Raw genomic sequence first — 18,266 nt, forward strand, 5'->3', positions numbered from 1 at the left:
AAATGAAGTTAGTATTGTATTTATCGTGCATGAAATTATTAGTGATCGTATTAGTGATCGTATAGTTCAAGGAACAGCGTTTTTATTAATCAACGAGAAGACGTTGTTTGCGGCTTTTGTTGATGTTTAATGCAAACGTACTTCTTAAAATAATTACTCTTGATAGGCGCAGTCGGGGCGTGTTAGCAAATAACTAAGCGTGCGGGCTGTAAGGGCATGTCAGCAAATAAAGCGTGTCAATTGAAATGTAGCTTTCGAACAAACGCGTTTTTCTGTCTTTGTTGCGTACTTGTAACACAAGCGAAGTACATTTTGAAATACAAAAGAAGACGTTCTTTGCGGCTGTTGTTGACTTTTAATGCAAACGTAGCTCTTAAAATAATTAAAATAATTAGTCTTGAGGGCCGCAGTCAGGGAATGTCAGCAAATAAGTGAGCGTGTTAATTGAAAGGCAACCCTCTAAATAATGATTGTAGCTGAGCATAGTAGTGTTAATTGAAAGCCACAAATGCGCTCAAGCTCCATAAAATGCTGACTTTATTTTTTATTAAGTTGTACGAGAATGCCCAAAATCTATTACACATGGTAAATGTACAAGGACAGCTAGGCATAGTAGTGCCTGGTAAATGAAAACAACAAACGCATTCTAGCTTCATAAAATGCCGACTTCATTTGGGGGTGTTGTCGACTTTTACTTTAAACGTAGTTTGTAAAATAATTAAAAGTGAGCGTGTTAATTCAAAGGCAGCCCTCGAAATAATGATTGTAGCTGAGCATAGTCGGCCATGTTAATTGAAAGCCACAAATGCACTCAAGCTCCATAAAATGCCGACTTTATTTTTAAGGTGTACGTGAATGTCTAAAGCCTATTACACATGGAATAGTTATTATGTTGTATTATGTTTGCAATCATACCAACTTAACGAGAGCACGCTTTTACAAGAGCACGCCTCAAGCTCGACAGCGAAAGCCCAGGCTCCACAGCGAAAGCGAAACTGACACCGCACACACAGCAAGCAGCCAGCAGCGCTCTCCCGCGGACAAAAATGATACTGAAAAAGCGCGCGTCCGACTCGTGTCTACTTCCCAGAAACGGGCAACAATAGTTGTCGAGCAGACAGCAAGCAATGCTTCGCATTGCTTCCACGTCTAGGCTCGACCTAAAAATAGGTCTATAAATAAAATAAGAGGAGTTACAAATAATTGGCAAAATAACACTCTAGGTGCAAAGAACTAGGGAGATGCCGACTTCATTTGCGGGTGTTGTCGACTTTTACTTTAAACGTAGTTTGTAAAATAATTAAAAGTGAGCGTGTTAATTCAAAGGTAGCCCTCGAAATAATGATTGTAGCTGAGCATAGTCAGCCGTGTTAATTGAAAGCCACAAACGCGCTCAAGCTCCATAAAAAGCCGACTTCATTTTTAAGGTGTACGTGAATGTCTAAAGCCTATTACACATGGCATATTTATTATGTTGTATTATGTTTGCAATCATACCAACTTTACAAGAGCACGCCTCAAGCTCGACAGCGAAAGCCCAGGCTCCACAGCGAAAGCGAAAGTGACACCACACACACAGCAAGCAGCCAGCAGCGCGCTCCCACGGACAAAACTGACACTGGAAAAGCGCGCATCCGACTCGTGTCTACTTCCCAGAAACGGGCAACAATAGTTGTCGAGCAGACAACAAGCAATGCTTCGCATTGCTTCCACGTCTAGGCTCGACCTAAAAATAGGTCTATAAATAAAATAAGAGGGGTTACAATTAATTGGCAAAATAACACTCTAGGTGCAAAGAACTAGGGAGATGAGCATTCAAATGTCCTCTGTCCTAGATGTATTCTTTATATAACAATTTAGAAATCACTCCCACTGACAAGCTCCTACTTAGATGTCTGATATTGTTTTGTTAAAGGGACAAAATATTGACTCAAGAGGTATGAGTGCCCAGTAGGACAGGTGACTGTCAAGATTCAGAATGCTAGTTAAGGCAGAACGCCTATGTCCAGAAGATACGGACAAAGTGTGTGATCCACAAAGGGAGCATTGCTAGTACCATGGTCTCTAGAAAATATGTTTTAATTTGCAACTTGGGAGATAAGGTGTGGGATCAAACCGCATACCTTAAGTGTGGCATATTTAGTGCAGAATGGTCAAAGGAATCAACAGTCAGAAGGTGTTCCCAAAACAGATAGTTTTAACAATAATATGAGACTTGACACTGGTTACTTATTCAGTAGAAAATCACTGAAAGTAAATTTAACAGGCACAGCGCCTTTTGATTATATGCTGCTTTTTCATGGTTGGTTGAATTTCTATCCAACTTTTTTAGAGATATTAAGCAAAATGTCAATAAATGTTTGTGGATAACAGGTAACTGTTCTCAAACTTCAGACACTGATAACTTCACACAAGTGCCAAGGGTACACACGATGCCAGGAATATCACAGTCAAAAGCATAACAAAATGGAGTGTCAATGTGGAGATCACATACACGAACAAACACAAACATATAATATTAGATCCAAATTTGAATGTTTGCAAATATCCTAGGACAATATCAACAAGGCGTAGTTCCTGTGCTCGTTGTGCTACAGGGCTCACATTGTACGACAGTGGCTATGATCCACTAAAGTTGAAAACAGTGTGAGGATGCATGTGCTCCAAGTCAGAAGATTCTGCCTGACAAATTGGTGTACCAATTCTGACTTGCATAATGCTGAGCCCTCTGTGTAGTGGTTTAGTGGACATAAAGGAATGACCTGAAATGGCTCCCAAGCGATTTCTAATGGCAGAGAATTTTAAAAGCATTCCACCTATCACTTTCATCATTGTATTGTGAAAGAGGGGAGGGGATCAAGTACAATCAACATAATGTCGTGGGGCTGAGCCTTGCATTCACACAGTGTTAAGTTGACATGAGCTTATTAGAAGTTTAAACACCATTTTTCCTTTCTGCTGCCTTTTGCACACGGCACACACTTGATTAAATGTTTAGAGTTTAGCAGAGTGTCTTCCTTCATGCGAGAATAACATGTTTTTCTATATTAGCAGCCTTGCTTGGTAAGCTTAGTCTGAACAGTGAGTGCCGAGGCCTTCAAGGTTATTTCAACATAGTGATTGTTTTTCGGACTGATCAGCGGACGTTCTAGACATAACATATATGCAGCTGTGGCCACCTCTGAGATTGGCGCGTTTAATAATGCACTGCGTAGGCATGATCACACACACTTGGAGAACATTCGTATGCTGAGAGCTGGTACAGAATCTGATGTGATCCACTTCTGCTATATACCAGAGGTATGGGGCCACCTATGTAATCCCAAGAGACCTTCTGTAGATATAAAATAACCTACTAGCAAGGGAGGGTGAAATATAGGTATATTTTAAACCGGTTTCCATTTAGCATTATAACATGCTTTCTCCCTTTGTATTTTATGGAATAGTAACTATGCTGATAATCTTGTTTCTGATAATGTGTCTGCTTGTATTAGGTAAGATGCTGTGCATGAGAACACGGCGTTAGAAAAAAATATTTCAAACTTCCAAGTGTCTTCTTTTACTCCCTGTTTTGGACTGTGGAGAAGTGTGGCTCAATGGTTAGAGCGGCAGATCCTGATGCAGAAGTCTGGCCCGGGACCAGGGTTCAATTCCCGCCTCGGCGGGTCTTGGGCTCAATTTCCTCGGACCTGATAATTCTCGCCTCTGTGCCTATTCTAATAATGAGTCCCATTCTGCAACTCTGGGCAATAGCTTGCTTAATCTCCACAACGGCCCCAACAACGCTAGGATGCCTGGCCTCACCTTGGGGGTGCCCAGGAGTGGGCACTTCACAGGGAAAGGCCAGGAAGTGTTTCTTTGCGGTATTCGTGCAAGCGCTGAGATGCCTCCGGGTAGTTGTGCGCTATACAAATACGTAATTATCATTTATGAGAGTATAACGAAAGAGTGTTCATGTGTTCCACATTGCCTGAGGTAATCTAAGTTCCATGTTCTGGGTTGTCTAATCATTGGTATTTTGGAAGAGCCAATGAGACACTGATGCTAGTCTGGTAGGGGATGTTGGGTACTGAGGTGAGATTTGGCACACCCTAATTCACTGAGGTTCCAAGTCTCTATGCACAGTTCTTTACTGCTTTGTTCGCCATAAGTTGGCAGGGTATGCTCAGACGTGAGGCCCTTGCTCACTTTGCCACTGGATTCAAGCAAGCCTGGCTGAAGACGGCTGTAATGCCAGAAAACGGTCCTCGGAAGCTTGTTTCCGGTCCAGGGAAGGCATGGCTTGGCAGTTCGGGCTGGACTATTCCCATGAGGCACAGGGTCAGACTGATTTGCATATGGCCATGTCTGAACTAGGGTGGCAGAGTGGGCTAAAGAACAGTGATCGATTAAACCCAGATATGTTGACTGGGTGTGAGTGTTTGATTGGTTCAGATGCTCCGTCCATCACCACCCCCCTTTTGTACCGCAGTTCTGTGTAGGAGCAGAATCTCTACTACAACAACGTTTGGTACGTGTGAGGAAATGAGGTGTATTATATGGTGTGGTTGTGCAACCTCACAGTATAATACACTTACCAACCCATTTAGGACTCTTGGGTTTCGTCTGTCAAACCCTTAGCTCAATCCTGGGTAGCTGTGGCATTGAACAGCAAAGCTTACACAGAGGAACATGTGTTAAGCATTTAAACAGCACTACAACAACTAAAGAGGAAATCAGACACCAATTTATAAAAATTGACTGTTTATAAGAATTTAGACACAAGAATAAACAGATGCCCAGTCAGATGGACCTTGGAGTTCTCTTGGCTTGACTGGGATCTGGGGACAGCTGCTCCCTGAGCAGGACACGGAAGGTGAAGGACAGAGCAGGCACATTTCCTCTCTTCGCTAGTCGCTAGGTGCAGTCCTTCTTCCAAGTCGGTCGAGTTCCACGATCTGGGTGCCAGGGCTGCCCCCTTCATGCCCAGAAAGTGCCCTCAGGGCAGGAGCATTTGGTAGCCAATGAGCTACCAGGTTCCTTCCCATCCGGTGACCACTTCCTGGAGAGTGTGGCATCTGGCTATCCCATGATGCACCAACATGCCCACTCACATGATGACAAGACCCCTCTCTTTGGGGAACAGACATCCCTAAAACAATCCTGGTGCATGGCTTCCCCAGGGCTACATGCCTGTGGGGAAACCGGTTTGACAACTGGTTTCCCCTCTCTGCCTCATGTGCCAGCCTGTCTACCACAACAATAGGCCAGCCCTCCCCACTGGGGTCACACATCCGCCCTCTAAAGTAGGCTTCATCTTTGATGCCTGCCTTATATGGTTAACAACCAAGTGGCTTCCTGAAGGAGGGAGGGGCCTCCTCCCTGGCCTGCAATCCCTCATTGTTCTCTTTCCTGAGGGTCCCTAGCAAAAAGCAGTCTCGTGGAGCAGACTACCTGTGTGCACTGGAAGGCACAGAACGTTTAAGGCAAGAAAGTGGAAGCTTTGCTGAAGCTGCATACCGCAACAATTCACATTAATTTTGACTTGAGATACAAGTCGAGCTTTATGTAACAAGTTGTTTTATACCTTTCGGTGTCCACTTTAGTCGCACAGTTCAGGTGTCAGCACAACTAAGGGGTCAGCATGTAACCCTGTTCTCACCAGCTAAGTAACCAAGTCTTTCCACAGTAAAACAGTGGTTTTGCATGTTTTACTGCCAGTACATGTAAAGTACATGTCCTGTCTCAGTCATATGTTGCACCCTGCCTTTACACGTCACTAGGCCTGCCAGAGGGGTGACATGCACACATTTCCAGGGCAAGTGGGGGCTTTGACATTGCTTTCATGGGCAAAGTTGGGCTAGCAGTGCATGACTGGGAGACTGTTTTTACTTGGGTGACCTCCAGGGCGGCACAATCAGAGCTGAAAGCCCTGGGGAACCCCACTAACTTACATGCCCTGGGCACCAGTGAAGCCAATTACTAGGGGCTTACTGGTAGTTTAGCCATTTCTAACAGGGTACAGCCAAATCAACATACACTTTAGGGTCAAGGCACAGGCACGGAGGTCTTGTTAGAAGGCCTCAGTGCATTCTCGAGACGGAAAACAAGCAGTATCTGTCGAAAAACTAGCTGGTGATACAAAAATAGGCCTTTCCTCCACATGAGGTAATAAAAGAAACCATTCATGAACAAGTTAATTACATTCAATATGGCATGTCACTGTGCACCAGATGAGCCACATAGAATGAGTCCTTTTTTTCACAGCCTTCATCTTGTTAGAACTGACAATACCAACGAAAAGCTGGCTGTCAACTCAGTGTTCTTTCATAGGCTCAATATGAAAACTCTGAGCACTTTTTTCTTATTCAAGAAGAAGTTGTTCCTCCTCTTACAAGTGGTGTGGCAGAAAGAAAAAAGCAAGAAGGGAGATGGACTGACCTATGTGTAAGACTGATAAAACGCTTGGTAGAAAGAAAGCCCTAGGTTCTCAGCACCAGTTTGTCAAGAATGAAAATTACCTATGGAGCTTCATGGGTAGCCCTTGCATCTCACTGACATAGTGTGCTGCAGTAATTGACGTAAGACTAACAATCTTGATTGTGAAGAGCCATGGAGAACAGCTATGCATGGAATTGAAAGGCACACATATCAGAAACGTAAGCACCAAGTTAAGGCCCCTCTGAGGCATTATGAATGGCTTTAGTGGAAATATGGTCAAAATTGTGTGGCCCTTGATTGGGTGACATCCCCTAGTCACAGATTAATCCCAATTGGGTTGTAAAATTCACAAAGTAAAGTTCAACATATTTCAAGTTCCAAAACTCTTTTATTCATATAGTTTATTCAGCATAACCCTTTAACTCTGGTTATATCCTGTGTTTTCAAAACAAGGTTGTAGGCATCCAGCCCTATATCCCAAACATTATCCAATGCACTTCGGCTATGTTCTAGCCTTCATCAGGGATTTGGACTCTACAAAAAGAATGATACATCATGCATGAGGGTACATTGGAAATATGTACATCAATTCCTTTAGGAATCTAATCACAAAATGTGATTTGAACAAGGAAGGTTGATCAGGTAAGCATACAAAAACACTTACTTCAGAAGGGCCAAAAAACGCAAGCTGCACACTATAAAGATCAGGTTTGGGTATCATGGAACTGAAGTCCTGAAGTAGAACTGAGAAAGTCAGTGTAAGGTGTAGTAAGGAAGAGAAAAGGGGATGCACAAGCGCCACTGGGCATGGGCACTGATATGGGGGAGATGTGGAGTGGGATTTGCTAGTCCCTTTAGGCCTGAATTAAATAATTTCAGTGCTTTTGTGGGTTGCTACAATTTGGCTGGCACTGTGTCAGGGCATTCTTTTTCCTTGTTTTACAGTTCACGGATTACGTAATTGTAGGATGTAAAACTGATCTCCACTGTGTGGGGTTGACCTTAGGAGGGGTGCTAGCAGACTGCAATAATGTGATGTCTGTATCCAAAGCTTAATACATTGTAGCCTGAAATCCTGCATGTGTGTCCTTTTACGACAACCCTTCATAACTCCTCTTCATCTCTGGCACGCAGGGTCCACTGCATAGGAGTCAAAGTTCCCCAAACTCCGTAGTAATTTATTGAAGTCTGTGGCCTTGTGAGAAATATGCAGTCTTGACAGATGGCCAACATGTTGTGTTTCTACTCTTAAATGGAAGATTGAAGCAGAAGTACTTATTGCATGAGCAATTTCTGAAGGCTGGGGTTCAGGTCCACAGTTTTAGGTGAGTAATGATCTGGCTTGAGCTGGAGGCTCACAGGTGGAGGCGAGATCTTGGTGGGAAAATTCTTAGAACACAGCACAAATGCCTGTACACTCATCTGACAGCTTTATGTGCCATCTGTCCACTTAACTTACTGCTGATACCGTCATACAATGTTTGTGCCTTTACTTTCACCCAAATTACCACTCATCAACATGTGGTAAACTCAGGTGGACAACTTGAGTGTAAATGCATCTGGGGGTCTTTCCATACCTTCTCAATCAAAAAAAAGAATTGCCATGCAATAATCTTTCCAAAGAGAAAACAGTGCTGTCCAGCTATTGCATCTGCCATTTGGACACAGAAAGGTAGCCTGGTAGAGTACTGGCCACTAACGTACAGTCAGGATCCCTGAACACATTGGGGGCTCTGCAGATACTATTGCCAGTGTAGAGCAGGTGCCCTGCCATTACCCCTGTTGCTTCCAAATCTTCACCTGCCTCTGCAGCCAACGCATCTCATCTTCCACTTGCAGTTCCAAACATTTTGCGACATACAACAGGAATTGTGACACAAAACCAAAACATTTTTGCATGGTATAAGGTGACTGAAAAAGGAATGCTTTATGGGGCATATACAACTGATCTAAGATATTGATTCATTTAGCGTGGATTCTTATAGTGTCTTATAGTATAGATATCACTAAAGTAGTCACTTGCAAATAATGCAGAATGTATTTATCTAGTTAGTATAAGCATCCACAAACTTTCAGTCAACCAGTTCTTAAAGAATGCTCTATACACTGTCTACAGAAATTATTTTCCAAACACAATAAATATTTGTTAAAGTTAGTCTGGTACCTCGATCTGTTTTATAATGGATCCCACATTCTCCAAGATCGAGTCTGAAGATGATGAAGCTTCGATCACTGAGCTGCTGGTGTAGAAAACAAGCTGGAGATCTTCTGCTGTCTCTTTCACCATCAAACTCAATAGGAGAGCCACCTCCAGGATCTATGAGAACAAAACATAGATGCTAGTTCTCCCAAGGATTACACACAAAGGACAAACCCCATAGTAACAAAGGATGCTTACACATTTTAAATGATTTGCCAAATTAAACTTCCCTTTCGTTCTCAAGGTGAAAAAGGGCACTCAATACAAGTAGCTAATAATGAAGGAGGTGAGGGGTTGTCAAAAGTACAAGGAAGCGGTTGTTGAAAATTTGCAAATAGACTGGTTGGGGATAATTAAAGCACTACGTGGTTAAAGCTTTAATTGAATTAAGAAGAGCTATATTATGTAGCTTACATACACTATGTGGGCTTTTCTAGCTGTTAAGAACTAGCCATGCACTATTCACTGCAGACAGGAGGTAAAGCAAAGGTGAGTAAAAATACATAATGAACAGTGAGGGAGCAAACTGAGCAAAGAAAGCACATACGGTTATGGGCTCTGAATTTGCTCCAAGGTCTTTTTCTTCACTGGGGCAGCAGAGACCTTTGGCTTTCAAACATGGCCGAAACATCGCTGTGTCTACAGAGCAAAAAATTACTGTTCGACCAGGCAGCGGGGGTAGGTTGTGTTTTGCAGAAATCCGGATGGACTTATCCAGGGCATCACGATACGTCTTCAGTAAATCCATATCAAAATTCACCTCCCTGGGAGAGAGATGTGGCAGAAAGGGAACGGTTACTAAAAATATTACTCACCAGATAACAATAAAGAACCTGATTTATTGCATATGCGAGGCAAAAACAGGGGAACTGATCAACTAGCTTATTACAAGCGTTAACATTTAAACTCTGGCATAACTCCACCACTAATATCTGCTTTACTAAAGACAACTAATCAAGTGTAACTCCAAGTCTAGAGCGACGGAATACAGATCAACCTACAAATGTTCTCTTGCAGTTACCCTAGTACACCAAATACTAAACTCAAGGGCTCAATTCACAAAAGCATTTACAAATAGGGGAGGTAGCAGTACAGGCATACTCTTGTGTACTCATGCCTTTGTGAATCGGACCACAACATCCAGGTCCCTATTTGTAAACATGTAGACGTCATAGTTTGTTCTACTTATATTTAATTGTACATGATCGTTCCCTGAATATTCACATTTTATTCCCATTTTTGAGATTTTGAGACCAATTAAAAATGTATGCACTATAGGAGTAATTAGTGCAAAAGAGAAGGACCCCATGTAATCAATGAACATTTCCAAGGACAGGGAAAATAGCAATTGTCAAATTAACACTAGACAAACATAAGGTTAATTGAGGATAGTGGGTAAACAAAACTGATCAAAAAACAACTTAATGTACCAATCAATCAAATATATGAATACGTCTTTTTATTCTTTTCAAAAAGGTGGCTAAAAAGTGTCAGACAATACATAGGACGTAAAGACACTAACAATTCCTTTTTTTTTTTTTTTAGAACAATAACAATTTTTTGTATCAATGATTATTAGTAGGAATTTTGATGCCTATAGGTAGTTTTCCCACTTTTAATTAAAATATTATCTGGAGACAGAAAGCCACCAGGAAAAAGATGGCCTCATAGGGCTGCCTTAACAGGATATGCTTATGAAAGGTAATAGTCTCTAAGCCAAAGACTTAGTAGTGTCGGGCCCAATCAGCGATTCTGGAAACTACCCCATGGCAAAAACATGGATATGGATGGATAATAGACCTAAACTCTTGATTTGATAATGTGATAAAAATAAGTCAAGCCTAATCCCTAAAATCGGACATCAGGCACATAATCATCAAACCTTAGGATAAAAGGTTATGGAGCATTCGAACCGTCAAAGGAACTTCTTCCTAGATGTCCAGATACTCCGTAAGGTTTGATGATTATGTGCCTGATCTCCGATTTTAGGGATTAAGCTAGACTGTCCATATATGTGTTTTTGCCTTGGGGTCCGTTCCAGAATCGCTGATTCGGCCCGACGCTACTAAGTCTCTGGCTTAGGCTATTACCTTTCATACACGTATCCTCTTAAGGTAGCCCTACAAGGCCATCTTTTTCCTGGTGCCGTTCTGTCACCAGATAATGTTTTAATGTGGTTTCTTGACAAAGCTGGCACGCTCGCCGAAACGCGCATCAATAACTCCATTAACTTTCATCACATTATTTGTTTCGGATTGTTGATTAGTGATTTAACTTTTTGTTGCAGTGTGGCTAAAAACCGACATATATTTTTTCTATGTTTTGTAACACTAAATTGTCTGTGATTAATGCTTTTTTCTTTTGTAAATTTATTGTTACCCAGACTTGTAAATTAATTTGAAAGTGGGAAAACTATCTAGAGGCATCAAAATTCCTAGTAATAATTATGGATACAAAAAATTGTCATTGTTCTAAAAAAATAAAAGGAATTGTTAATTTCTTTATGTCCTATGTATTGTCTGACATTTTTTAGCCACCTTTTTAATTTTTTTTTTAAAGAATAGAAAAAGACGTATTCATATATTTGATTGGTAGATTAAGTTGTTTTTTGATCAGTTCTTGTGATTTAGGTCTTCTTTCTATCCTCATTTGGCCTTATGTTTGCCTAGTGATTTTGGTTAACAATTGCATTACAGGAGTAATCACATAAGTACACCAAAATGCCTCTGCAAATAGGCTATCATGCATTCATACCATAGGCTGGAGACAGAGCCACCTAGAAATAGTCCGGCTAATAAGAAAGGTCAGTTACCAGTAAGTGTAGTTCTCCTTCAGAGGAATCTCCTTTCAAATCACAAACAATGAATTGCTGCACTTATGTAAGGGAACCAGGCGCATGTTTTTATTATATACTTCATTTTTTCTTTTTTTAAAGTAAATGTCTTGTGGACTATGCTGCCAAATTGTTCATTTATTTTCTTAAATAAAAAATAAAAAAGAGTTAATATTGCATGCATGGTTTTTCCATGTCCTTTTCTGTGTATTCCTTGCATGCCTCATCCAGTCAGTTAGTAATAAGGAAAATGTATTTTGTTTTTTACCAGTAATCCTAGTTTTCGCCCAGGGGAATCTCCACTGAAATCATAAGCAGTGAATAGTTCCACCCACATGTGGGAACCGCAGAGCAAGTCGATTCGATTTCGATTTGAAAGCTTTATTCGATCATTCAGTAAACAATCATAAAAGCACACAAAATATTACATACATCTCCAGTAAAAAAATTATTAAAACAATTGGAATAACATACAAAATTCAGTACGATTACACGAGGGGAGGAATAACATCGGCATAGCAGCAATTCTTTTAAAGTCATATTGCTTACAGTATCTTCGCTTTGCTTTGAAAAGGCCAGGAACTACATGTGATGAAAATGTAAAATTTGCAAACTTAAAACAGGCTATATTGCCAATTACAGTAATTTTGTTTAAAAATGGAAGAAAAATGTGTGCACCTTTAAAAAGCCACTACGAATAATTAAAAGTGACTTTTTTAAAAAGTCTTTCACAAACTCTTTTTACTTCTTTTAAAGTAATTGATACGGAAAGAAAGGGTGATGTAAGAAGCATAGAAAGGAAGTGTATGGGCAGCTGCATTGAAAACAGTGCGAACAGAACACTGCCCTCTGAGTGCACTCTGGTCTCCAGTGTCCTATCATGCCATGCTCTGTTGGGGGCAGTTTGCCCAGTTTTTAATGACTAAATACATTTACAGGATAGAGTTATCTTTATTTTGTCTCCTTCCTCAGAGAGGAGGAAGAGTTGCTTATGATTTCAATGGAGTTTCCCCTTGGAGAGAGCTAGCATTACAAGTAAGAAACCAAGCCTTCTCTCTCAAGGGAGCTCCATTGATGATCAGGAGCACTGAATAGTTTACTCAACTCATCCCCAACGAAATCCATGAGGAAAGAGATAAAAAGGAGCGGTATAACTAAGCGAACAGATTTCTTAGAGAGGCTTTCCCAACTTGGGCAACTGTCTTCTTATTTGAATTAGGACAGCATTGTCTCGTAAAGGTAAATATAGATCTACAAGTTGCAGCTTTGCAGACATCAGAAACTGTGATGTTTCTTAGTAACACAGCAGTAGCTTCTTTACCTCTGATGGGACGGGCTTTAAGGTTTACAAGTAATATTTAGTTGGCTTTTTGGAAAAGTGGATTATGCAGGATTCATCTAGATATGGACTGTTTCAAAGTTGTAAATCCTGTCCGTAAAGGACCACGTCATAAAAAGTTGTTTTGACTTCCTGAAAGATTTCATCTCTTTCAGAAAAATACCTCAGCCTCCCTCTAACATCAAGATTATGGAGAGATCTCACAGCAGGAAATGGATTTTAGAAAAATGTATGTAAGGAAATAGTTTGACATGAAAATCTGAGACTACTTCGGGGAGGAATTTATGATGGGTTCCCATCACAGTGATGTTAATACGAAATACTGTATAAGGCTTGTGGGAACATAGGGCCTATATCTCGCTAACTCTAAGAAAAGAGGTTATAATGACCAAAAATATAACCTTCCAGTATAGGTGGTGAAGAGAGGCCTAATGAATGGGCTCAAAAGGAGGACCCTTAAGGTGAGAAATATATTTAACTCCAATGGAGAAGCTCTCCTGATAGGAGATATATCTTCCTAATGCCCTCCAGGAAATCCTCACCGACAGGGATTCTAAAAAAAGGACATTTTCAATAGGCCACGATTGCTGCAAGGTGCATACTTATAGAGGATAACTGCAATTTTGCTTTACCCAAGTGGAGAAGGTGAATGAACCGCCTCATCTTGGTAAATGAGAGGTTTGAAATTGTTCTCAGCATGCCAGATCGAGAATCTCTTCCATTTGAAAGAATAGGAAGTTCGGATAAGTAGTATTGTATGAATTCAGGCACAAGCTGGCAAGGTCAAATAGTAAAGACTGGGGCCAAACCTCTAAAGAATGTCCGGTCTGCACAGCAGCCTCTTGTTTGTGTGATCTGAGGTGAAAGAGTTCTATACGACCATTGTCGAGGCCACTCCATAGCAATGAGAATCATTCTGGCCTTTGAGTGATACAGTTTGATGATCAGTGTTGGCAGTGGTGGAATTGTAGAAAAGGCATAACAAAATCAGCATACGAGTTGATCCATATGGCATTCCCCAATGTGTTTGCTTGCTTAAACCTGAAGGCGAAGCTTGGGCAATTTTTGCTTTCTTTGTCTGCGAAAAGATCTATTTAAGGTAAACCCCAGATGTAAAATATGTTGAGAAGGGCGGAGTTGCTTGATAACCATTCATAACTCTCCCGAAGGGTTCTGCTGAGAGTGTCCGCTTGAGAATTCTGGACCCCTAGAACATGAACCAATGTAATTCTGAAATTTCTGGAAAATGAACCATTTCCAGAATGTTTATGCCTCCAGAGGCAAGGGTCTGGACCTTTTTCCTCCTTCCTCGTTCAAATAATACAGAGTTGTTTTACTGTGATTATGAACCAGAAGATAGTTTGTCCTGAATGGCAGGAAGAAAGTCTTCAGGGCTAAATGTACTGCTCAACTCTAGTAGGTTGATATTGTAGGACTGTTCCTTTTGAGACAATATGCCTTGAAATCGTAAATGGTCCATGTGAGCACACTAACCGAAAGAGAGGCATCCGTCACTAGGTCTTGGGTCAGGATGTCTTGATGGAAGTTCATGCCTTTCAGAAGGGTATGTGAGCAGCACCACCAGATGAGTGATGGTTTGGCACGAGCAGTTTGGATCACTTTTTTCCTCCCATCTTATTGAGAGATGATCCCATTGATTCTGCAACCACTGTTGCAGGGGCCGCATGTAGAGACAAGCATTCAGGACCAGAAAAATGCATGATGCTATTGATCCTAGAACAGAGGAAACTTGTCTTGCCTTTGGATGGGCTATTGTATTTAGACTGACATTTCTGAAGAATAGCTAATCAACTCTTCTGTGCACTGTGTTTAGGATTGCACCCAGAAAGTGAAGGGAGTGAACTGGCACCAAGATAGATTTCTCGTGATTCACATGCAGCCTCAGTTGATTGAGGGTGATACCAGTCAATTGAAAATATTGTCTTCTTTGTGGTAAGCAGATGCCTTGATGAACCAGTCGTCTATATATAGATAGGTAAAAACGCTCATTTTTCTTGAGGTGAGATGCCACAACTGCCATGTATTTGAAAAAAGTCAGCAGTGCAGATTTCCAAATGAAGGTGAAAAACCTCATAGTGATAATTGTCTGTTCCAAATGTGTCACTCGGGAATTTTCAATATTTTTTATTTATCGGGATGTGAAAACATATCTTGCTGATCTATGAAAGTGAGGGTAGATTTGATAAAAAGCCAATATTCTGGACTTTTGCTGGAAAATCCACTTGTTCGCTTATTTCAGGTTTAAAATGGATCTTTATTCTATTTCAGTCCTTTCTTCTTAACTAGAAAGTAACGGGAATAAATGGCCATTCATTCGAGAGAAGTGGGAATCTTTTCCCCTGCATGTTTTTGCAAGAAAATGGACAATTCTTGTTGCAGTTCCTCCCGATTGAAGAGGGATGGCTTCTATGGCGGAATAGATTATGCAGGATACTTGAATTTGAGATGGTATCCATGCTCTACAATATTCAGAACCAATTTGTCAGTGGTTACTTTTCTACACTCTTCCAGAAAAAGATGTTATGCTTCCCTCAACTGGAGTGGGTAATAGAGGAGGAGGAGGAAGGCACTCACTGCTTACAACCAGTAGTTGGTGGCTTGGGCAGATGGGTGGTTGCTGACATCCCCTGCCTCTAGATTGACGTCTATGCTGTTGATGTCGTTGTGGCTGTTGGTGTTTTTGTTGCTGCCCCTTGAGCTAATTAGATATTTTAACAATTTAATGAAAATATCAGCACTATAGGAATGCCTGTTATTTTCCTTCCTTTTCTCCAAACCAACAGCCCTGAGAATGTCAAGTTCAGTCTTTAACCGCGGCAGCAACTCCCCCCCGGTGGGCGGATTAGGGGAGTGGGCGGGGCCGCATTGGCCAACGGACGCGCGCAGCACCACGAAGGTAGTGCGCGCGACAGCAGTTGACCGACAGAAGCATGCAAGGGGTTAAGTGAAACATCTCATTATTGGCATGAGATCCAAATAAAGTAGTCCCTGATAAAGGGGCATTTAAAATACAGTGTTAGGCCTTGAGTTTCAATTCCGTGAGTCTGTGCCAAGATGAGCAATGGTAAGCAAAACAATGAAAATATCCATGTGCTGCTAGCGTGGAGGTATCACCTGTAGTGCAGAGGATCTGATTTTGACACCATCATGCCCTTGTTGATAAGTTCTTGAAAATCTTGACATCCGTCACTTAGTAGGTCCTCAATGAATTGCTTAACAGTGTCCCAAGAGGTCCGTCATATTGCCCAAGAGGAGCACAAGAGCACGCAGCCTTCATAGTAACGGAGGTAGTACCGCACACTTTTCTGCTCACAGAAGACAACTTTATACTCTCCATGTCAGTAGGAACACTAGATGAAGGGGCTGTGGTATGCAATTTTCGGGAAGCAGAGACTATGACGGAGTCCGGTATAGGATCCATATGACAAAAAAGAGGGGTCCTTATCTGGAGGTTTGTATTTCTTATGTAGGCAGGACAGAGCACGCTTAACAGAAGCAGGTGTCATAAATGGTTCCATAGCTAGTTCTACAAGACGTGGTACCAAAAGGTGCAATAGTCTAGACCTGGACCTTTGATGCAGCCTTTCAATTTGTTGCTGCCCCTGGTAAGACCCTCCTGGGAGGTGTTGATATTATCGATAGGAGATAGTCTCGCTGGAGGTGAGCCTTATAAATTAGGGGAATACAGACCCGAAGATGAAGTTGTATGTTGAGACTGGGAGAATCTCGATCTGGAGGAAAACTACCTTATTCGCCTTGAGCATGAGGCCCTGGGAGATCTTGAGTGGAAATGATAGTGAGACCTTGATCTTGCCTTTGATCTAGAACTCTTGGTGAGAGATCTGGTATGCAGGAGCAAGATATAATGTTTCACCATACTAATTCAACACTAATCCTGATGGGTTCTAGAGTAGCGTGTTACTTGCGCTTCAAAACCCCATCAGGGGTAGCAAGCGCTATATAAATACAAACCTCTTACCACCTACCCTTCTCTACCCAAATAACTGAATAACATATCCACTACTCAAATTACTTCATATTTTACTATACTAATTTCAACACTAATTCTTTATGGGTTCCAGAGTGGTGTGCTACTCTCCAGAAAAGCACTTCAACACCCATCGGGGGTAACAAGTGCTATATGAATGCAAACCGGTCTTCCCCTTTTATCCCTCCGCTATCCTTCTCACTCCAAATAACTAATATCCATCACTGAAATTACTTCATATTTCACCATATTAATTCACCACTAATCCTTTATGGGCTTCCTGAATAGCGTGCATCAACAAGTGCTATATAAATACAAACCTTTTTCCTCCTCTATCCTTCTGCTATCATTTCATATCCAAATAACTGACTAACCTATCCACCACTTAAAATGTACTTGCATGTTTCACTATACTAATTCAACACTAATCCTCAATGGGTCCCGGAGTAGCGTACAATACAATACAATATATGATGTCTTTGTGAGAGAGCCACTGTTATAAGAGACTATGGTGACTGAGAAAGAGTGGCTGGAGGAGCTGAAGGAAGAGGAGAGTAGTGCGTTGAAACTTGAAGAGGTTATGGTGAATCTGGAGTGATGACTGGTGAAGCCAGTCTGGATGGTGAGTAGGCTCCGAGTCCGATTCAGAAGGAAGTCTGTGAGCTTTCGTGCGTGAAAGCCATTCACTGTATTAGTCTGGGAAGTGTACTGTTGTTGTGACGTTGACATTTTTGACGTCGGCTGTTGTCTCAACGTTGATGGTGCCCTCCTCCTTGACATCGTGTGTGTTCTCAACGTTGAACCAGCCCTTGACAGTGACCAAGTAAGTGCTATACCTCTTCGCGACATTGAACGATTACATCGTTTTTCTCAAGGTCTCCTCCTTTTGGATCTCCCTTTGCATGAGTCCATAGAGGGTGAGATAGGGGCACTGGAAGAGGGAACAGTCTCTCTTCGGCCCTCAGATCTCTCTCCAGCAAGGGAATCATGCAGTTCCAATCGCTCCACTTGGCCAAGACAGCAAATCTGCTCTCTTGCAAAGCGAGCCTGGAATGGGTCTTGCTGTGGTGAAATGTCTTGAGGTTATGACACCCTGGCAAACAGAGAAAACAAATCCTCAGCAGGTCTTTTCTTGGCATTTTTCTCCCACATACTGGGTATTTTGCAAAAAGAGAAAGAATTTTGCTAAATAAATTGATTGATTTCCAGTCAGAAAAATACAGAAGAATACTCATTGTTCTACAGGACATCGAGTGAATACCTTTTAGTGAGAAAAAAAAGAAAAACTGAGTGAAACAGCCTCAAAAAGGCACAGCTCTGCTCCAGGATTCTGTCAACAGGAGCCATAAAACAAAAAACAACTTCAGGAAACTGCCACCTGCAGGGCATGATAGGGCACTGGAGGTCAGGGTGCCCTTAAAGGTGCAGTGATCTAGTATTGTTGTTGTTTTTAATGCTGCAGCCA

General features: G+C 41.6%; 1 protein-coding gene across 7 annotated transcripts in view; it reads right to left on the bottom strand.

The window, feature by feature from the left end:
• Window positions 1–18,266, bottom strand: part of TEP1 (telomerase associated protein 1) — a 1,080,103-nt gene that overhangs the window by 828,125 nt on the left and 233,712 nt on the right. For all 7 annotated transcript variants that reach the window (XM_086931874.1, XM_086931872.1, XM_086931869.1 and 4 more), the window contains 2 exons: window positions 9,168–9,384; window positions 8,585–8,737 (listed from right to left, as the gene is read on the bottom strand). In XM_086931874.1, the coding sequence (XP_086788000.1) occupies window positions 8,585–8,737; window positions 9,168–9,384 (370 nt within the window). The remainder of the gene's footprint in view (window positions 1–8,584; window positions 8,738–9,167; window positions 9,385–18,266) is intronic.

This window comes from Lissotriton vulgaris, chromosome 7 (genome assembly GCF_964263255.1).
Source record: "Lissotriton vulgaris chromosome 7, aLisVul1.2, whole genome shotgun sequence".
Classification (NCBI taxonomy): Eukaryota; Metazoa; Chordata; class Amphibia; order Caudata; family Salamandridae; genus Lissotriton; species Lissotriton vulgaris.